Below are 22834 nucleotides of genomic sequence, written 5' to 3'. Positions count from 1 at the left end.
TCCTCTCAAAATATGCCATGTAAAATGCAAAAGGTTGGATTCAAAGTTAATCCAAGGAAGTTCATTGGAACAAAATGGGATTTACATTATTCTTTAACTAACAATGATCCCTTCTAAGTATGTGCTTGCAATTCAATGGTCCACATCCAATCTTTTACAAGCTGACTTTGTTCATAGAACAGCATTCCCCTTTTCCATTGCCCCCTACCCCATCTCTGGCACCATTCCTTCCTTCTCCAAACCTGTTTTAGAATGTCTCCTGTTCATATCTGAGAGAAGTATTCTAGACTTTTTCTATACGACATTGTTTTTCTATTTAGATAGATAGCAAATTATGGTGCTCCAGATATTTTGAGATTGCAGCACCTACCAGAGCCCTATCCATCAGAGCTAGTGGTGAAGGAAACTGGGAGTTGAATCCCTACAACATCTGAAGAGCCACAAGTTGCTCACATTGAAATAGGGAAAGTTCAGGCACTCTTCTATGTCTTTTTCAAAATGTGTAGATTGATTAACTTTAATCACTTTGCACAATTGGAAAATAAAACTACATTTATATCACAAATTGGGACCTTTTGGAATAGTCCCCCAGAGTTACTGTAGAACTGAAGCACTGAGCATTGTGTAGGATTTTATTGCTTCTCATTAAGAAACTTGTCTGTTTCTAATGGACTGTGTGGAAAATCAAGGCAAGTAGAATTACAAATTCAATCCTATACATAACATCACCCTGGCAATGCTCTTTTGGACCTCTTCTTATACAGGCAAATAGTAACATTTCTTTTTCTTTGCATTGCTAATGAAAAACCTATGATAGAGAGGTATATCATATCCCTCTATCTTCTAAATATTTTTTTGTAAATACATTTCTATACTCTCTTTCATTCCAAACAAACCTCTTGTGCCCTTCAATATATTTTTTTCTTCCTCCAGCTTTGGCTGCCATCAGCTTTCTACCTTTGTTTGGAGCCCCTTAAGACAAACTGAGCCTATTTAGAAGACCTTGGAAATAATATATTTAAAGTAATTATTTCATCTGTAATATGTTACCCGGGTGGATGACAACGGATAGCATCACAATTTTTTTTATAGTAATGTAATGACAGGTCATAACAGGCTTTGGGTTTGCATTACAGAGATGACAGAACTTTTCTCTCCATTTCATCCGTCAGTGCCAACCAATAGCTGGCTCTGGAAGTGTCCCTGCCCTCTGAGGTTGGTTTGGGAATTCATAGTGAGCTTCTTTTGAAGAGTGCTCAGAAACTTGAACTGGTCCAAAGATCTTCAGCCATTTCCAGGCAGAATTCAAAGTACTGGTGATAATCTATAAAGCCTCATACAATTCATGTCCAGCTTAATTGAAGGACCATACCCTCCCATACAAACCTCCCATGTTTTTGAGATCTTCTGGGGAAGATCTTGCTCTTTCTCCCACCACCTTCACAGGTACATTTGGAGAGAAGACAGGAGAGGGCCTTCTCAGTGGCTGCTCTCATGCTCTGGAACCTCATTCTCAAAGAAGTTAGGCTGGCACTCCCCTTAATATCTTTTTGAAGGCAAATAAAAAAATCTTTTTATTCTTGCAGACCTCTGAAAATTAATATTTCAGGGGAAACCAGGCCTTGTATAAAGTACTGGGCTTTTATTTATTGTTGTTCGTAATTCATTTTAACTGGTTTCAGTGTTATGATAGTTTAATTGCTTTTTAATTTTTAACTATCTTTATTTTAATTGTTGTAAGCACCTTTAGTCCCAAATTGGAAAAAAGGTGAGATCAGGAGGAGGAGGAGGCAGTGAAGAGAGATTCCCCTCCGAGAAACAGTGCCGTCTTCGGATGTCCCTCACACAATCTGGGCCTCTTTTTTCTTTTTAATTTTTAGTGTAAAACACACAGTTTGCTCACTGCAATGTTATTTATGGGGTATTTTCGAAGATCTGGGATTATTTTGCATTTTCGTTCTTAAAGCCATTATAAAGTAATACTGTACAAATGTGTCATCAACTGGTAACCTAGGCCTGTTACAGACTGCCAAAATAAAGCTGCTTCGGGTCTCTTTGGAGGGATGCTGTTTAAATGGTGCATGCATCCTAAGAATCAGGAAGCTGCACCAAAGCTGCCCTCCAGTGCTTAGGACTGGAGTGTGGCTTTGGTGTGACCTCCGGACTCTTAGGACCCAAGCATCATTTAAATAGCATACCTCCAAAGAGACCCGAAGCAGCTTTATTTTGGCAGTCTGTAACAGGCCATAACAAGTTATTTTTGGGTCAGAAGCCATGGGAGTTTTTTTTTTGTCACATTGTAGCAAGTGATAAATTAGTAAGGTGCCAAATTTTGGATAGAAGGGTGGGGACTCTGAGTGCGAGCATCCTCAGTCTCTCTATTATTATATTTAAAGCAGCCATGAAATCAGCATTCTCTCCAAAGGAGGTTAGGCTGGCACCTCCTCCTGTCCTTTTAACAGGAGGCTATTTATTCAAGCAGGCTGTTTGCATACCTCTTTATTGATGTGTAGAGTAGGTTATGATTGGGGGGGAACAGATGTAGGGCTTCTGATTTGCCTTATACATCTAGTGCATCTCTCTGGAGTTTATCACACGGGAGGAATTTCTCTTAATTTCAAATGAAAAGAAAGTGGGGCCAGAACGCATTCACGTGAATTCGCTAGTTCAGCGGATTTACGTGAATTCGAATTGCGTTTGAACTGACTCCCCATTGCCCGAAAATAGCTTGCCATTGCCCAAAATTGTGTGTGGTAGTCTATCACGCAATAACGTTAAACCCCATGATTGGGTTCAGATTGCCATTGACTTATACTTCCAATTTCCCTTGTCTGATAAATTCCTCTGTCTATCTAGTAGGCCAGGGAGCTTCAGAAATCCTAGAGTTCCAGCTCTGTGAGAAAGTCAGGATATAAATCAAATCGAATCAATAAATAAGCAGAATTAGCAAATCCAGAAAGAATCTTATGCTGCTCTGGTCCCAAATTCAGAGCTTAATTTTAAATGACTAAGCAGTGGATTATTGTATTCTTATACCCAACTATCAGAATGCTAAAGCTAGACTATAATTACATTTCCATGATGCTATAAAAACACTTCCATGTCCATTCTGTTTAAGACTCAACACTCAAACCTTCTATCTATTGATTGGTACTGGGTGAGGGCAAGGAGCAAGCCATGTTGTATGTAACATTTATTGACTGACTATAGCCTTTGGTCTCTGTTTTCCTAATCTCCCCTTCCCAACTTTCTAGACTTTGTGTGCACCTGCTCCATTTGCAGGGGAAACAAGCTGTCAGTGTAAAGCTCCTCATGAGAAGCTAACCATTGCTCAGGCCCGCCTTGGGACACCAGGTGAGTTTTGGTTCATGTGATACAGATTAATTGAATCACATACAGCATTCAGGCTTGCCATTACAGTTTTAAAAGGTGTTTTTAAAAATAGACAAGCTGGGCTACTGGAAGGTGATTAGGAGACCATTAACTGTTATAAAATTTCATATTCAATTTGCATGGGACCAAAAGATGTCAAAATTCCTGGTTACTCAACAGTTTTCATGAGTGCACATACTTGTTCTATAAATGTAAAACTAAATCCCAATATTCAATTATTCATGTTGACGTTTTACACATGGATGCTAACATTTATAAAATAATAATAAATGTAAGCCGCCCTGATAGCCATTAGGGCTGAAGGGCGGGATATAAATACCTAAATAAATAAAATAAAAAATAAATAAACATTTCCAGACCAATCTTGCAAATGTTTATATGGACATATAGGACTCAAAGTTTTAACTTCATTTTATGGAAAGGGACTTCTGCTTTCAGAGGCTTTCAATATGCACATCTCTTTTCAAGTACTCATGTATGTTTCACATTTAGTAGATTATTTCTACATTATATCCTCTGAATTAATAATGAATTACTTTTCCAATCTAGAGGGGGGGGGGAAACCTGCTTAGATTTTGAATATATATACTAAGTGTTTGATTTCCATCTCAGTCATGGGTGACCTTGGGCAAGTCATACGCTCTCAGCATTAGGGGAAGGCAATGGCAAACCTCCTCTAAACAAATCTTACCAAGAAAATCCCTTGATAGCTTTGCCTTAGGGTTGTCATAGATCAGAAGTGACTTTAAGGCACACAACAGCAACATACCTCACTTAACAAGGTCAATGTTTTCGTGTTCTGTTAGTTCTTTAACAGAAAATTTGGCACCAGAGAAGGAAATAACAGGAAACATACCACACAAACAAGGAGCCATTTAATATTTTCTAGCAAATTTTAAATTAAAAGCTAAAAAAATTAACATGTGTTATACTGGTCAATGACCAAATAAATTTTATTACAATTAACATGTGAAATGAAACAAATCAGTTCAAGTAAGCTCTTGCAAAACTTTTTCAGGGATGATTTTTCTTTTCTTTCATCAGCCTTAACTAAACTTAGAGACCAATGCTTTTTAACATCATGGGGGGAACTGAGGCAGACTTTCCTCTGTTCTCTATGATCTGCTGTTCAAAGGATTCTCAAGATAGGTACTGTTTACCTTGTTTCTTAAAGGCATGTCTACGTAGCTACAGTAGGACTGTCTAGCATAGAATATAATTTTTCCCTCATGCATTTTTGCCTTGTTTCTGCAGACGTGCAACCTGGCACCAAAAGTGTTTATTTTTCTAGCCTTCCTTCACTGTTCTCCCAATGCCAATGCTGCTTAGAAAAACTTACATCTAGGCAGAGGACAAGGAAGAAAGGGGAGCTGCTGGGTGGGAGGAAAAAGACTTTTGTAAAAAGGAGCTTCTTTGTCAGAGGCTTTTTTAACTGAGTTGTATATACAGCAAACTTATCATTGTAGCCTTCCATAGGCTCTGGCACAATTCTGATTTTACTAATAAATTGTTTCTTTGCTTCCACAGTGGACAGACCTGTCAGAGTCTATGCAGATGGAATATTTGATCTCTTCCATTCTGGCCATGCTAGAGCACTTATGCAAGCCAAAACTCTGTTCCCTAATAGCTACTTGTTAGTAGGAGGTAAGGGCAACATCTGAATAACTGTTACATTATGATAATAATCTCTGCAGTACATTCAGCAAAGCAAGCACAGACACAGATATCTATCAAATAGATATTGTACAAACAGAATGGTAGCATGAGAGTCATCTTTGGTGTAGTGATCTGAGCATTGGAATATGAGTGTGAGTCACATATTCTCAGCTCCAGAAAACCCTGTGATAGGTTTGGCTTGAAGGCACACAACAATAGGATCCATGAGATTGATTGAACATCATCATGTCTTAGGTTTCTGTGCTAAGAAGTAATGTTTCTTTTTCCTACCCAAACAATTTGTGTTGAATGAGAGCCACTGAGGAGTGTGGTCCTTGGGGCAGATGTTGCTATCTGTTTCATACAAAGTTGTGACAATAAACAGAAGTTTTATTCTAGGATTGCCCTATATTTGGCTCCATTCACCTTGCCCATAATTGAGAACAGTTTTCTAATCCCTCCTAAGGGAAAAACATTCCCACATGATGCTGATGCCACCATGCTTTACTATGGGGATTGTGTTCTTAGGACCATGAACAGTTTTCACTTTGCACCAAGCATAGCATTTTGAGGCAAAATCAGAAACTTCAATTTTGTTCTCATCAGACAAGATAATTTTTTGTAAATGTTTGCTATGTCTCCTACATGCCTTTTTGAAAAGTCCAAATGAGTTTGTTTCAGCAATAATCTTCTTCTTCCCACTCTACCATAAAGCCTAGCTTTGTAGAAAATCCAAGTGATAGTTGTCCCATGGACAGTTTCTCTCATCTCAGCTGCAGATCTGTCCAGCTCCTTCAAATTGCTGAAAACGTATATGAGGCTAACTTTGACATGTGTCTATTTATGCCACATTTTCTTATCTTCTTTCCTATTATGTACTTCTTTTCCTGCTGTTTCTAGAAGGTTTTACCATTAGCTTCTTGATTGCTTCTATTCTAATGCTCTCCTAACCCAGTCACCAAGTTTGGGTGGGCAGCCTTCTCTAGGCAAAGTCACAGTTGAACCATGTTCTTTCCATTATGTAATAATCAGTTTAGTGGTCTGGGAGATACTCATCATTTGGTTCCTCAAAAAAAACCCTGCTTGGTCTTTTTGCACAACTTTTGTTTTGGACTTATTTTAATAGCTCCTTGGTATCCATGATAATGTTTGTTTAGATATGCTCTACAGCAAACTGAACCTTCTAGAAACAGCAAGAAAAGAAGCAACAGGAAAGAAGCTAAGGGGAAAAAGCTATAAATAGACACAGGTCAAAGTGAGCCTCAGGTTAAGTTTTAAGCAATTTGGTTTATAATGGAAAAGAATATGGAGCTCTTTGGAGTTCTACTTGGTTCTTTTTACATGATATATGTAATAGAAGATCTAGTTATTTTCTAGTTTCAGCACCAGAACTGCAGATCATCTCACATTGCTTTAACTAAGCCTGTGTCTAGGCATAATGCCTAGACAACCATCATGTGTGACATCTTGTTTGCAACTTCTGTTTTCTGGGCTGTTTTGTTTTGCTTTTATAGTCATGAATTAGTCTTATTTGGTTTGACACCTATAAATTTAACTCACAAAATAGCTTTGAAAACTGTTCTAATCCAACAAATGTGCTACATTTGACAAGGGCTGCGTCACTTTGTTTTGAAATTTTCCTTGTGTGCATGTCAGTTTGCAGTGATGATCTAACCCACAAGTTTAAAGGCTTCACTGTAATGAATGAAGCAGAGAGGTACGAGGCCCTCAGACATTGCCGCTATGTAGATGAAGTCATCAGAGATGCGCCATGGACGCTCACGCCAGAGTTTCTGGAAAAACATAAGGTGCCGTTCTCTTCTTGCTTGCCATCTGGGCAGGGCAGGGAGGAGGGGAAATCAGATTCTGATTAGTGATGTTGCTGAATGTTGCAGCTTTAATTTTTAATATGAATGTAGCATGTTTGTGAACCACACTGGTATTTTGAACTGGCTGATTTCCTGCCTGCCCCATCCCATAATTCTTTTCTGGCTCTCAGACGGTACTCTAAGATGAAAGATAGCTCCTCTTCCTCACTTACATGGCTATAGCAATAACAGCAGCAGGTAGGCAAATCTGTTTCCCCCCCCCACCCTTACCTACCTCTATAGTAGTAATAGAAGTGCCAGGAATTCTGAGAAATGTAGGCTTTTTCAGGTGGCCTCCTTCATACTTGAGATGAGGACAGAGCCTATCTCCCTGCCACTATCAATAAAAGGAGCAGACATCAAGCAGCCAGATAAGAGACCCCAAGTGTGAGCTAACTGGAGGGATTGGAAGAAATATTCAGCTGCCATTACAATTCCAGCAATATCACTGGGACTGCAACAGGATCTAAGTTTGATTTAAAACTGAATTTGGAATTAATCAAGCTAGTGTCTCACTTAAACTGTAGGAGAGTTGACTGTAATGGTTTCTGACTTGAGAAAATGGGTCAAAGTAGTAGCTTTTCTTTGTTACGAGACATACATCTGCCCATCTCCCTTAAAACTGAAGCTTTCCTAGTAGGAAGAATGATAGCAATTCAGCCAGTACGTATCAAGCCCACACAATTGAGGAATAAAGCATATAAATTTCTCTCCTCCATTCTTACATGCTTAAATTTACATTATCTCTTACCACTCTGATAGCAGTCCTGTCCTTCTTAATATTGGTATGCTGTTATTACAAAGCATCCTTCAGGTATGAGCATTATTCCTGTACTTTACAAGCTCTTATTTCATGAACTGCTTTACACAAATCTATGTGCAAACATGTAAAAGATCACATCTATTTAAGCATAAGGGATAATTTAAAATCCATATAGGCTGTAACCCTACATACACTTACCTTAAATTAAGTTCTTATTGAACGTATTGGGACTGATTTCTGAGTATAAGAAGTTTTCCGAGCAGCACTGCACAGGTGCAGTACAACCCATTTGTATGATTTGTAGAGACCACGAAGAAGAAATATATTGCTGTCTGGGTCTCTTCCCATCAGTCTCAGACAGCAAGGCCAGCTGTCAGAGGATGAATCTGACAGTCCAAAAAAATCTGGAAAAAACCAGGTTAAGGAAGACTGCTCTAAGCTGTAATGTACATGAACTGAAATACAAGTACAGAAAATTGACTTTTCTCTCCAGACAATATAGTGTGGTAGTTCAAGATGTGAAGATTCTCTACACACAAAGGTGGTGTTTTGGTTCTTAAAAACAGCAGATTAGTAGTGTTATTCCTATTCAAGGATATATAGCCAAGGACTTTTGGCTACTTCATAGAATGTTAAAATTAACTATCTTATCTCACTAGTACAGAACACTTTTGTCATATCTCAAAGCCACTGCTCAGTCATAATCTGAGAATCTTTGTAATTATATCATGGTTACTCATTCCATACCTTTAGAGCTCCCCTAGTTTCTTAGCTGAGGGAACAGAGAAATAAGTGGTTCCAGTATAATAAAATATATCCCCCTTCAAATGGATCATTGGTTTTCTCGTAACAGCTGCCCTGAGGTAGTGATAGGATAAGTGAAGGTGGGTATGACCAACTTTAGCTCCAGGACAGGTATTACATGTTTGGCGTCAAAGCTAGCATTTGAAGTTTGAATTTAGCCTTAGTCTCATGTGCTACTAACTGACCACAAGAACAGTATAAAATACCTTTGTTCAGTTCTTTAGTGAATATCTTTATTAGTTCATAGGCCATCTTATATATGCAAGTGAAGGTGTAAACTTTCAAAGTAATGGAATTCTTGCTTTTATGTTTTCCAGATTGATTTTGTAGCCCATGATGACATTCCATATTCTTCTGCTGGTTCAGATGATGTTTACAAGCACATAAAGGAGGCAGGTGGGGGCCAGTTTATACTTTTGGTTTATCTTTTAAGCTTCTAGTATGTTATTGTCTCAATGTCACATTAACAGGTGTAGACCATGGTGGTGGTAGCAAAGTGCGTGTGTTTTAGGACTGAAATTCCTATCAGCCCTAGCCAACTTGGTCGCATTGCTAGTTTTGAGTTATCAAGCCATATACGGCTCAGGTCCAGGTTAATTGAAGGCATGTATTCACCTGTGTTTTGAGATCTACTGGGGAAGCCCTTTTCTCTGTCTCACCATCTTAAGAAGCACATTTGGTGGGAACACAGAAGAAGATCTTCTCAGGAGCTGCCCCCATGCTCTCAAACTCACTTCCCAAAAAGGTTAGTCTGGCATCTTCCCTATTCTCTTTTCACAAAGAGGTAAAGACCTTTCTTTTTCTACAGGCTTTTCAGGACTGGTTGTTTAGGTAGATATGCCTTGTATAGTCACATCTTCAATTGATCCAAAACGCTGCAGCCAGATTGGTCACAGGAACATCAAGATTTGACCATATTACTCCAATATTAAGATCTCTTCACTGGCTGCCAATCAGCTTCCGGGCGCAATACAAAGTGTTGGTTATTATTTTTAAAGCCCTACATGGCTTGGGCTTGAGTTACTTAAGGGAACGCCTCTCCCTACACAATCTGCTCTGCACTTTTAGAATATCAGGGAAGAAACTATTGGAACATATGAAAACTAGCCTAACTACAACTTCCCATAAAGCGTTTGCAGCTGCGGCCCCTAATTATGGAACAACTTACCGGAAGAGATCCATCTCATTACCACCTTAGAAGCCTTTAAAAAGGCACTTAAGACGGATCTCTTCCGGTGGGCCTATCCACCTGACCTTTTATAGCGGATTTTATGGAACATTCCCACTCTGACTTGATAGCACGGAAAATTGATGGCGATTTGGCCTTTTTAGTGATTGGTAGTAATATTACTGTTTTACTGACTGTATTTTTAGATAATATTGTATTTTGTGTTGTATTGTGGTTTTTATTCTTTGCTGTAATCCTGCCTCGAGAGGCGGGAAATACAAATAATAATAATAATAATAATAATAATAATAATTATTATTATTATTATTATAGTGGGACCTTGTTATCTACTAGGGTTTGGTTCCAGGATAACAAAATCGGTGGATGCTCATGTCCCATTAAATATAATGGCAGAGCAAAATGATGTCCCTTATATAAAATGGAAAATCAAGGTTTGCTATTTTGTATTTATACTTTTTTTGAATATTTTCAAGCCGTGGATGCTTGAATCTGTGGATAAAAAATCCATAGATAAGGAGGGCCAACTATATGGTGTGCTGGGTTTTCTATTTATTATATTTTTGTTGTGCTGTTGTGTTATTATTATTTATGTTTTTTCTGTTTTTTATAGTTTAATCACTTTCTAAATTTTGTATTTTGTGAATTTTTAACTATGTTTTTAATATGTTGTTAGCCGTCTTGAGTATGATTATTATTATCTCTGACTAAATTCAATTGTTAAACTTATCCTGTCCTACTGAATAAATGGAAACTTGTTAAGCCAATACTTATGGAAGTTCCTTTCATTAAATGGGTCCACTCTTATTGGCAGTAATAATTGGACTTAGGCCCTGTGCAGACCGGCAGTTTTGGCTGATGTCCACCCCGGCTCTGCCCTCAGGGCAGCATGACGCTGCGCGCCACACGGCATGTAGCATCACAGTACTCCTCCGGCACTGCATCCACATGACACAGCCTCGAAAGAGTGCCGTAATGCTGTGGCGCCGTGGCTATGATGCCCTTTCCAGGGCACAAAAAGGAGCCACTTTTTGTGGCTCCTTTTCACACCCTGGAAATGCCAGATTGGGGCGGTGGTGTGCTGTTGCTGTGGCCCTGATCTGGCTGTAAAAGGGGCTGTTGAAGGCTGCCCGTTTGGGGATGTTGTACAGCCCCTTAGGCCTTTATGCAACAGTTCTTTGTGTCATGCAGCCTTATCATTTGCATTGGTATTAAACATTCTTCATCCAGGAGGAATTTCTCTGTTGTGGTACCTACCATTTAGAATGATATCTTCTTTAAAATGGGCAGGCTTACAATTTCTGCCATCAACTGAAGATATATTTGTTTAATCAAGCATACTTCTGATAATTTTGCAGTATATATTTCCTGGTAAATATATAATCTCAAATTTAATAAAATGTAATATAATAATAGTAAAATCTCCATTTCAGCATATACTTACGTATACCTTATCAACAAAATCAAACTTAACTGACTTGGATAAATGAAATCCTTTTGCATGCATTTCAAGTTCACAAAGCTTGTCACTTAGTCATGGGTCTTCTCATGGTTATTTCCAAACTGTGACAATCACTGCCAAGGGAAGGTAGATTTTATCCTGTCATTTTTGACTGGGGAAAAAAGGTTGTTGCTGGGTTTTTTTTTATTCAAACAGGCCTTTGCTGTATAAGTTCATCTCTGGCTATAGTTGGGACAGTCTTACTCTAACCAGTTGAGTGGAGTTTATGTCTCTTACTGTTCTGTTTTTAATTTTTTTAATATACTAAGATTTTGTTTTTAATGAATTTTCTTATTGTTAGTTGGCTTGAGCACATTTTTGATGAAAAGATGGGGTATACATAAAATAAAGTAAAACATCTATGACAGACAGAAATTGAACAAGTGAGTAGTATTTTTCTTAGCATGAAGATAAAGTCATGGGGAAATGTGTAGTTATTCCCTGTGATTTTTAGCTTAAAACACTTTCTAAAACATGCTATATTTGTCTGCTCCCAGGCAGCATGGTAATTCAGAGTAGCTAATGACAGAGAACCCCCATCCTCCATAGAGTTGAGTTAGGTGTTAGGAAGCACAGAGCTGCCATTTCTGTAAGTCTGTTTTCATTACCAATATAGTACCAAGTGTGACATGATGCATTATGCTATATAATTTCAGTTCCCTACTTCTGACAGCCAATTAGTTGAGGGAGGGGCAGGGTAATACATAGTGTGATGATGTCAAATCCCACTTGCTGTTATAATACATTAATGGAGAAAAAGTGACATGGAATGATGGCAGTTCTATTTTTAGTAAAGTCTACCTCCACTCTGAAACCTGATGCTTTCTGAGAATCCAAGCTTCCCTCTGCCAGTATTTTAACCTACACTTTAAAGAATTGTATTGTCATCCCCCTGATAATCTTTCATTTTAACTTCTAAAAGACAATATTAGGTGTGTTGAAGAGAGCACTGAGCTACATTTTAGGTTTCAATGTTAGTTAAGTATATGGTCTGCAGGGAGTTTGTGTGTTTGTGCCGGAGTGTGTGCAAGTGCTTTCTTTGGCCTTTAAAAAAAGTTATAAATGTTTTATAGGTACTGTGAGAGTGTACATTGTTAGCCATACTTCATTTCTCTGAATTTTGGTGTGTGTGTGGCATTCCACATGACCCCAGATGGACCCCGCCAGGCTGTCTGCCATTATCCCTAAAGCGGCAGGATAATACCCTCAGACTTACCCAACAGGTATTTTGGGAGTTGTTAATGGGACTACCATCACCTCCAACAATCAGATGAATGGGCAATGTTTGTTTAGATTTTCTTACCTAGTGAGCCGGCTATCAGTGTAACTCCCTTCCCATTTCCCTTGCTTATTGTCAGACCAGATTATCTCATCACAAACAATCAGACACCTCTGCCCAGCTGCTAGTTTTCGCCCTTAAAAACCCCTGGAAAACTTCCCTCAATGTGCTAGCCTAGATTTCATGGGGACATCATGTCACTATGATCTCTGATCTAGCTTCGGGCACTTCCGTTCAACCAATGCTCTCAGAACGGCTGTGGCTCACCCCATCTCAACTGATTAGATTCCGGAAGCAAGCCTCATCTACAGTAAGTATCACCCATAGTGCTGCCTCAACCCTTTTCCACACTAATCCCTGATTTTCTGAGCCTTGAATGAGTGAGTGTATGCTAGTATTGCTGTGTGGGTTTTCCCCTTTCAATAAAAATAAGACTTTAATTGGAGAATCCTGTATCTGCTTCATTTCTTAATTCCCCGGTCCCTTGCCATACAGATGGGAAACGATTTCGCAGGGTCCTTGTAGTCGGCTCCCTCTCAATTTTGAGCTAAATAAAAATTCCCCTACACAGATTTGGCTACAACATCCATCAATTAGCTTTGAACAATTGTTTCCAGTTCTACCTTGATGTTGTTTGCTCTATATAAAAACATCACTTTACTTAGGTTTTGCAGATCTGCACTGCGAAACAAAGCAGGAAGTGGATACCATAGACACTTCTCACCTATAGGGTTGCCATAAGTCAGGAGCTCCAAACCGGGACAAATGAAGGACAAATGTAGGACAAGATTTACAAATTTAGGACACATTTTTTTTGCAAAATGGAGGACACGCCAAAAAAATAATGATTTTTTAAAAAAATGTTAATATAAATGCATGTTTCTCAGACATGGTCAAAATGGAGGACACTTTGTTATTTAATAACAAAAATAAAATAAAATAAAATAACCAAGGCTGTTTTGTATATATTTAAAAATAAAATAAAATAAAATAACCAAGGCTGGGTTGTATATTTTTAAAAATTAAAAAAAAACTTTTCCCTCCCACTGGCCTATCCTCCTCCTTTGCCTCCTCCTCCTCCTCCTCTTACTCCTTTGCCGCCGCCGCCTCCTCCTCCTCCTTTGCCTCCTCTTCCTCCTCCTCCTCCTCCTCCTCCTTTGCCTCCGCCTCCTCCTCCTCTTACTCCTTTGCTGCCGCCGCCTCCTCCTCCTCCTTTGCCTTCTCTTCCTCCTTTGCCTCCGCCTCCTCCTCCAAGTCTCCTGACACTGGCCAATGGCAGACTGGGGCTGGAAAATAGGCCAGCCCCTGCTCGTCTGCCATTGGCCAGAAGGCTTAGGAGGCGAACGCTGCCCCTTAAGCCCCGTGTGCGAGCGCACGCTGCTGCCGGTCGTGGCCCAGGCAAGCACCGCGGGCTGCGCAGCAGCTGCGCTGGGGGGGAGGTGGAGGAGGAGTGGTGGAGGCAGAGGGCAGTGCGGTGTGGCCATGGAGGAGGAGGAGGTGGGTGGCCGGCCAGCTGCGTTAGCAGCCGCAGTAATGGCCGCATGAGCACGCCCAGCCCGGAGGCTGGGCCTGGGACAAAGGCCGGAGGGGAACCGGGGAGGGGCAGGGAGGGGCCCCCCAAAAGCAGATTTGTCCCAGGGGCCACCGGGATATGGCATCCCTACTCACCTAAGATGCTATTTGCTTTAGGTCATGCACGATTCTAACAATACACAATTTAAAATGCCTTTATCACTTATCTTGTTATCATAGTATTCAATCATAACAATCATGAGAATTGTGTGAAACAGTGAACTTACTTTACACCCCTTAGAGGTTCTTCCACTTTCTTTATTGGTTTCAGAATTGGACCCAAGAGAACAAACTAAATTGCTGTGTAATCTCAGAAACCTGTTTAATGTTATCAACACAATTAACAGTGCCAAAGAAGGAAGTAATTAAACTTTTCTCCTAGAGCTTAATAGAGAATACCACTTCAGGTTTTTCTCCTTTGGGAATTCAGCATTACAAGGAAGCAAAATATCACATGTCCTTGTGATTGTTCCTCAGGCTTTTATGGAAGAGATTCAGCATATACACACGTCACTTCAACTGACCCAACTTTGTCCAGTTCTTATACTTTAACAATAGTGCAGGCTAGTGAATGGTAAATTTGTGAATCTGTTGAAGACATAAGGGTTTAGTTAAAATTTTCTGAAAGGACTGCTAGAAAGAATCCTGTAGATTGCCTACTATGCATGTACACGTGGTTTGAAAGAGCATGTTCATGTTAGGCTGGAGAAATTGTGAAATTACAACTGCAGACTCACGTACACTTACTTGAGAGTAAGCCCCAGTGAACTTAATGGGACTTACCTCTAGGCATATTTGGTATATCTGCATGGTGTGGCAGTATGAAGCACAAGCAAATGCCAACATGTGAAATATTGTCCTGTAGAGAAAATGTGACTGTTCCTCCAGTGTCTATATTTATCAGAGAGTTGGAGGCAAAATAAATTAGGTTGCACTTAGATTTTACTAAAATCAATGTGAAGAGTTAGATATAATTGTACTTAGGGCACAGTAGAAACCAAGGGTGATTCATTTTATGTAGACCTACCCACTTTTTAAATAACATGCTTACGTTTTTTACTTAATTTATTTAATTTTTATTAGTTAAAAATCCACATATAACAAATCCACAAATACACACATTAGTATACAAAAAAAAACACAAAAAACCCAAAACAACACACCTGTAAGCCTCCTTAGAAGGTTCAATAGTCTGAGCTTCTTATACAAAGCTAATACCCATTAATGCATAATAGTTGTGTTCTAAAATCTATTTGCCGTATATTATTATTATTATTAACCTTTATTTATATAGCGCTGTAAATTTACACAGCGCTGTACATAAATCTTTTAGACAGTTCCCTGCCCTCAGGCTTACAATCTAAGAAGACACGACACAAAAGGAGAAGGGAGTGGTGGTGGGGAACAGGATCAGGTCCAGCAGTTCTTCTCCACCTCCGAGGCCTGGACCAAGGCAGATGGACTGGAGGAAGGGCTTGGCTTCTCAATGGATGCTTAAAAGGAGGCTTCGTGGGTCAGAGAGGGGCTTACCTCTGGGAATGCTTCTTTAAACAATATAGTCTTTAACTCAGTTTTGAAACTGGGTTGAGAAGTGATGAGATGTGCATGTGGGGGAAGAAGGTTCCAGAAGTAAGGGGCAGCAAGCGAGAAAGGACAAATTCGGGAGGGGGCAGTGGTAGTCCTACACTGTGACAGGAGACCTTGACTACCAGAGCGGAGGGTGCGAGTAGGAATGTAAGGAGAAAGAAGGTCAGATAAGTAAGGAGGGGCCAATCCATGGAGGGATTTGAAAGTCAATAACAAAAGCTTGTACTGGATGCGGAAGGGGAAGGGGAGCCAATGAAGAGGAGAAACATGGTCAGTTACATTCCTGTTGAAATAAATGTACTATCTTGTTTTCTTAACAACAAAGAAATAATACTCTGTCATGAAACAGAATTAAATTCTACTTCCACTCTCTGTGGCTGACCGTTATATTTTTGGACTACCAGATAAAATTGCTTACTATGCCTTCAACTGTTATGAATTCGATTAAAGGTATCCAACTTTTCTTCCTTTTATTCCAATCTTTATCCCTAATCAAGCATGTAAGTTTGTCCATTTCAAGGTAAGTCAATAATTTCAGCAACCAGTCATTCCATGTCAGATTGCTTTTTTCTTTCCATTTTGAAGCGAAGACTATCCGAGCTGCTATAATCATGACAAAAGTACACCATATTTAGCTTCTAAATGTGAGTCAGATATCATATTTAATAAATAACATTTCGGATCTAACCTAAATTGGCAACCTAAAATTTTTTGAATCTTTACATGAATTTGGGTCCAATATTTTTTAGCAACTTCACAATTCCACCACATGTGGAAAAAAGAACCTGGAGCTTTCTCACATCTCCAACACACTGGATTGTTCTTTTTATATATTTTGGCTAATTTTGTGGGTGTGAGATACCAATGGTTTTGCATTTTATAATAATTTTCTTTAATCTCCACACAAATTGTATGGTTTAGTCTATGTGTCCATGTTTTTCCCCACTGATCCAGGGGTAAGACCTCATTTAGGTCTTGAGCCCACTTGATCATGGATGGTTTCACATAGTCCTCATACATTTCAATTTTCAACAGAAATTTATAAAAAAGTGAAAAAATTTTAGGGCTATCTGCAAATATAATCTTATCAAATTCTTGTGGTTCCAAATGAATACCGAATAATTTATTATCACAAATATATCTTTCTCTAATCTGACGGAACAAAAACCAATTTAGTGAAAACCCTTCTGTACACATTTCCTCTTGTGCTTATGTTTTTTAGTGTGTGCTGTGCAGAAAATAGAAACAACTGAAGTTTCACTTTACTAATAAGTATGAAGTTCCCCCAAAGTATGCCCCTCATGCTATCAGTAATATATGCCAGTACAAAATGATTAACACAATTGTATGTGTGTGTGTGTGTGGTTATGAAAAATGTTGTGTGTGCGTGCTTGTTGTTACCAAAAACGCTTTGAAGAAGTTTATCCAGAATCAGATGCTATGTGAACCATGACAGAGGTATACAGTAGTTACTAAGGACTAAAAATCCAGGACCAAAACTGGGTCATTCTTAAATAAATAATTCTTATAAGAAAGATGAAGTGTCATAATGACTCACTTTGCCTTCTCTCCTTTAATCAGGGATGTTTGTACCAACCCAGAGAACTGAAGGCATCTCAACATCAGATATCATCACTAGAATTGTGCGTGATTATGATGTCTATGCCCGTCGCAATCTTCAGAGAGGATATACTGCTAAAGAGCTGAATGTCAGCTTTATTAATGTAGGTGTTTGAATTTCTTGTCATGTTCAAAACTTGAACTGTTCAAAAAATTAGAGGGAGGGAGGAGAACAGGGGATACGTTTCTTTTGTTTTTTTATAAATAAGTTTTTGTAATTACAATTCACCGTTTGATCAGCACAATTAATTGATGCTAAAGTTCTTTAAAGAGAGTTAGTCTAGGATAGTGATTTAAATATGGGACTAGGAATAAGGGACACCAGGATTCCAATCCCTGTTCAACTATGGCAATGCACTAGATGATCCAGGGTAATCACATTCATCTAGCCTTTAAAAAAAAAGACAATGGCAAACCTCCTTTGAATAAATCTTGCTGAGAATACCCTAGAATGGGTTTGGCATAAGAATTAACTTTAAGGCACCTAACAACAACAAACCCATCAAAGGCCATAAATGCTAAGGAACAGAAGGTAAAGAAACAATTTGGAGAGGCCATGGCAAACCTCCTCTGAATAAACCATTCTAAGAAAACCAAGGGTGGGAAAAGTGTAGGTTATGGGCCACAAGCAGCCACGCAAAGCTTTTTGGAGGCCCCCGCCCATCAAACATGTTTTCCCCCAAAAAGTGACTTCCTCTCACACATTGATTTTTTTAAAAAGGCCTCTCCTGGGCCTATAAATGCCCAGGGGACCTAAAAACATTGCAAACATGTTCCCCTACACCCATAAGAGAGAATTTGGGGGTATTTGGGAGCAGAAAACCGCAGATGTTTTTGTTTGTTTGTTTGCAGTGTTAGAAACCTGCCAAATTCTCCTGGGGATCTAATGCAAACCACTAGGCATTTGCAGTTACCCACCCTGTCCCTGTCAAATTGAACAGGGGTTTTACAAGATGCATTCCCACATGGCAAGGTACCATGCCTTACAGTGATTCCAAAGTACCTCCCGTGAGAGACTAATATTTCCTTTTTATTTATTAAACTGCTTCTTGGTCGAGTTTAATATTTCGTATTCTGTATAGAATAATTAGAATTCAGCATCTAATCAGAGTAAAACTGTACCAAGTAGCATGCAGTTGCAAATCACTTCCTATGTCCTAGAAGGATTAAAATCAAGTCTCATATGTAAAGAAAAAGTGGTCTTATTACTATACTTCGATAGTGGTGGTAATGATTATGGTATGATGATGATGATGCTTTCTGGATTTTGCAATCTATTGACACACCTATTGACACGTCTATTTTTAAAAGGGGGGTATTGGCCCCAATGGAGAGCTCTCCCCCTCATTTTTTTAAATGCCCATGGCCAGCAATGGGGAAAGAGATGAAGTTTAGAAAAAAAACAGAAGAGATGGCAGAATAAAATTTCCCCCTATCCCCATGTCACATTCCAGTTCCAGACCACACATGCTTATTTTGAAATTTAAAAAACCCTTTTAAAATTTTCTTTAAAAACATCACGTTTTAACCAAATCTTCACTATGTATATGTAAATTGCATGATATTGTAATTTAAAGGTATAATTTTAATTTTGCTAGTTGTTTATGTGACAACTATTAGCATTAAATTCAGTGGTATATGGGAATTATGATTTATGGGTAACATTAGTGGAAAAAAGCATTACTAAGGATTCTTTATGGTGTGATATAGGAGGGGGTGACACCATGAGTTACTGCACCAGGTGACACCAACACTAGTGATGCCACTGCCCTCCAATTAAATTCAATTTAGGATTTTCTCATGCATTGCAGCCCCTTGATAAATCTGTTATCATTTATGTTTGTTTTTACCAGGAGAAGAAATATCGCTTTCAGAATCAGGTAGACAAAATGAAGGAGAAAGTAAAGAATGTGGAAGAAAGATCTAAAGAGTTTGTGAATCGAGTGGAAGAAAAAAGTCATGATCTCATTCAGAAATGGGAAGAGAAGTCTAGAGAGTTTATTGGCAACTTTTTAGAGCTATTTGGTCCAGATGGAGCCTGGGTATTTATCTATACTTACATACATACATACATACATGAGCCAGTGTGGTTTTATTGGACTAAGACACTGGGGGATCATTGTTCAAATCCCTGATCTGCCATGGAAACCTACTGGGTGACGTTGGGCAGGTCACATTCTCTCAGCCTCAGAGAAGGCACAGGCAAAACCCTTCTAAACAAATTCTGCCAGGAAAACCCCATGATAGGGTTGTCATAGGATTGTCATAAGTCAGAAGTAACTTGAAATCACACAAAAACTATATACATGCATACATACATAAAGTCATATATGTAAATTGTATATGCATACAACTGATGGGTTACCTGCCTGACAGTACAAACCAGGTTCATGTTTCTCTTAATTCGCTGTTTGAAAAGCAGAAGCTAATACATTGGCAGTTTTTTTAATGATTGTAGTATTATATGTCAGCCCCAAAATGCCCTCAAAGTGGCATGCAATTTTTTTAAATATGAAGTAACACTATAACAAATCTTATAAATTAAAAAGAGAAGAAATTAATATTTTAAAGTGAAATAGAAATATATTTAAATTAATTCAAATACTAGGCAGAAATAAAATGTTATAAAAGCTTTATGGCATATCTAAATCTAAGTAGTCTCACGTTGTTACGAGGAGGAAGTTTTACAGAAAAGGCCCTGTCCTTTATCTCCACCAATTTATCTCCATAGGATATGAAAGGTCTCCAAAACCAATGAGAAGTAGACTCAGGTACATACAAAGCCTTTCTTCAGATATTCTAGTGAGAAAGTAATCCATCCACTGTATTTTCAACAAAACAGCAATCTCTGCACACTCTTCAAGGGCAGCCCTATGTCAAATATAGTGCAGTAATCTCATATAGTGAGGATTAAGGCATGGATTGCTGTGACCAGACCCTCCTTCAAAGTAGGATTTACATATTTGCAATAAGATGCATTTTAAATTTTAGTATTCTTAATACATTGGTACAAAATATGATTGGAAGATATTACGATTTTCCCTCTCAAGGGCAATGTAAAATAGTTCCTTCAAATTTAGGAGAACAAAGATGTTGCATGAATATTTCAAGCTTGTTTATACTGCCAGACCACAGGGTGAGAAATGTGTGGCCATTGAGTTGTGGGTGCAACTTCCAGCATTCTTCACCATCAGCTAGTTTGGCTAGGAAATTGTAGCTAAATCACATGTGGGCATCTGCTGGGTTTCTATCACTGCCTACTGCCTACATCACTGGCTACAGTTCTATGGTTCTCCAAAGGCTTTGGCCTGTTACCGCAGATCCTTTAAATGTGATGCCAGGGATTAAACATAGGACTTCCTTTTTGTGAAGCATGTGCTTTGCCACTGAACCAAAATGAGGGACCTTTTGCTATCCAGATAGTTTGCCTTCAAGTCCCATTAGCTCCAGTGAGCATTACCAGTGGTAAAGTTTTATGGTAGCTGAAGTCCAAAACATCTGGACAGCCAAAGGTTCACCCCCTTTAAGTTACTAATTTATTTATGCATTATTAATTTATTTACATTATTTATACCTGACTCTTCACAAAGGCTCTCAGAGTAGCTTACAAATGTTTAAACTGACAGTTCCCTGCCCTCAGGCTTACAATCTAAATAAAACAGGACACACAAGGAAAAGGGATTGGTAATGGGGGAAGGAATTAAATCCAGCAGTTATTGACGATTCTTCTCTCCCTCCAAGGCCAGGGCAATGGAGCTGGGATGGAGGGAGGACCTTTTATCTGCTTCTGGACCTAAACATGGTTGAACTGTGCCTATCTCTTCTTGTCTCCCTCCAAGGCCTGGGCAGCTGCAGTTGTGAAGACCCTCTGAGTGTAACACTCTCCAAATTTCTTACAACAAAGAATTTTTCCAAGAAGAATCTGCTTAGGACTAAATAGTATTTTGCATGCTAAAAACTGCTATTGATGTAATCAATAGCTGAGCTTTATGGTCAATCCTGATCAGTATTTTAAAACTGATATTAAGGAGATGTATTTCCAATTTATCGATTTAGTTACATATTTCCTCATTAATTAAAAACCTAGGAATTGAAAGATTTTTTGGGTTTCTTTACTGACGGAGAGTGGCAGCAACTGCAGGGCAGGAAACTGGAAGCAATTTTATGTGAAGGCCTTTACAGAGCCAAGCCATATAAAATTACTCACTGAAGAATGAAATCAGAGGTGACAGTGTTCTAGAGAAAGGCTCTAATAACAGTAAAGTTATGGTTTTCGGGGAAGTCCATGTCAGTAACTGCAGGAGGTGAGCTTTTTAAAAAATGATAACTTACTATTACAGTCACAATTGTTATTAACATTAATTTTCCATACCAGATGTATGACATCTGTGCTGACATCAAATGTTCAGGAATAGTTACAGGCATGTTCATTTCTAAGATGGTACAAGACCAACCATTAATATGCTGTAATTATAGTAAGTGTGTGTGAAGGAATATATTTTGAGCCCTCTTACAGTTTCTAGAAGGTAAGGTAAGGGCAGAAGTGCATAATCCATTAAAAAAAAGAAATTAGTCCATTATAGTTTTTGCTTCCCTTTTACCATGTACTGGGAAGTTTAGATTATCCTTATGACAAGCAGGGACAGCCCTTTATTGCTGCTTTGAATTGCTCTCAGACTCACTTTAAATAAAAGCCCAGATGTCATACGGCATTATCTCCTACCTACCCTCATCCCCTTTGTGTCAGAGGTCTAGGAGCCCCAGTGCTTACTCCAGTGTCCAAACAGGCTTGTAGTTGATAGTGTGTTCCTGAATAACTATAGCACACAGAAGTTTTAGAGGGTTTACAGACCGGTACTTTGTGCTGGCCTGGACCCAAACTAGGGTTTCACAAGGGCTAAGCGTTTACATGCTCAAAGCCCTTGTGGCAGCAGTGTCCAGACGATGCGTGCCATGATGATGTTGCTTGTGCACAGTGTCCAAACGGCGCTGCACAAAAGGGGCGTCATAAGGCCGCACCACAGCACTTATGGCACCCCTGTAGCGGCAGAAATAGGAGCCACGTTTTGCAGCTCCTTTTTGTACTGGGTTAGGGACGTGGCGTGCAGTTGTCGCGTCCACAACCGAGCACTTTCAGAGGTGGCATACACCCCTGATAATACAAAAACGAACTGTAACTTTTATTGTTGTAGCAAGTATAATATGTATAATAAGTATAATAACTCAAGTTCTAACTCAATAACCATTTAATTATATCAGGTGTCAGGTATAAGAGATAGTTCCCATTCAATTCTATTTCTTCTGAGTATTTTATCACATCACCCTACACAGCCCCAGCCCTCTCCTAATGTGGGTGCTATTTGAACTTCACTTAAACTCTCTCTGCATTCCCTCTTTGTAACTGTCCTTGCTCTTAAGTGACTGTTTCCCCCCCTTCTCTTACCCCTCTCACACACTTCTACCGTCTGTATAGCCACTTATCTAAAGTTTGATTGCAAGTTGCTAAGTAGATGTTTCAAAGGGTTCTCTGTCACCATCCTCTACATCAGCAATTCCCAACTTTATACTGATGAGAATGCACTTTGGCCATTCTAGACTTTTCAAT

At 39.0% G+C, this 22834-nt stretch overlaps 2 protein-coding genes across 4 annotated transcripts in view; one reads left to right on the top strand and one right to left on the bottom strand.

Annotated features, from left to right (window-relative positions):
- Nucleotides 1-22834, top strand: part of PCYT1B (phosphate cytidylyltransferase 1B, choline) — a 42355-nt gene that overhangs the window by 16724 nt on the left and 2797 nt on the right. For 2 of the 3 annotated variants that reach the window (XM_089511786.1, XM_089511785.1), the window contains exons 2-7: nucleotides 3255-3354; nucleotides 4921-5037; nucleotides 6706-6857; nucleotides 8802-8880; nucleotides 17191-17333; nucleotides 19083-19271. In XM_089511786.1, the coding sequence (XP_089367912.1) occupies nucleotides 3255-3354; nucleotides 4921-5037; nucleotides 6706-6857; nucleotides 8802-8880; nucleotides 17191-17333; nucleotides 19083-19271 (780 nt within the window). The remainder of the gene's footprint in view (nucleotides 1-3254; nucleotides 3355-4920; nucleotides 5038-6705; nucleotides 6858-8801; nucleotides 8881-17190; nucleotides 17334-19082; nucleotides 19272-22834) is intronic. The other variant, XM_089511787.1, reaches the window with a different exon arrangement.
- Nucleotides 15119-22834, bottom strand: part of LOC149319469 (pyruvate dehydrogenase (acetyl-transferring) kinase isozyme 3, mitochondrial) — an 89008-nt gene continuing 81292 nt past the window's right edge. Inside the window, exon 12 of the transcript XR_016280200.1 lies at nucleotides 15119-16212. The gene's annotated coding sequence lies outside the window, so the exon portion shown is untranslated. The remainder of the gene's footprint in view (nucleotides 16213-22834) is intronic.

The sequence above is a fragment of the Sceloporus occidentalis genome, unplaced genomic scaffold (genome assembly GCF_023333645.1).
Source record: "Sceloporus occidentalis isolate IW3139 unplaced genomic scaffold, rSceOcc1.0.p SCAF_2, whole genome shotgun sequence".
NCBI lineage: Eukaryota > Metazoa > Chordata > Lepidosauria > Squamata > Phrynosomatidae > Sceloporus > Sceloporus occidentalis.
This window is presented reverse-complemented; position numbering and strand designations above follow the sequence as displayed.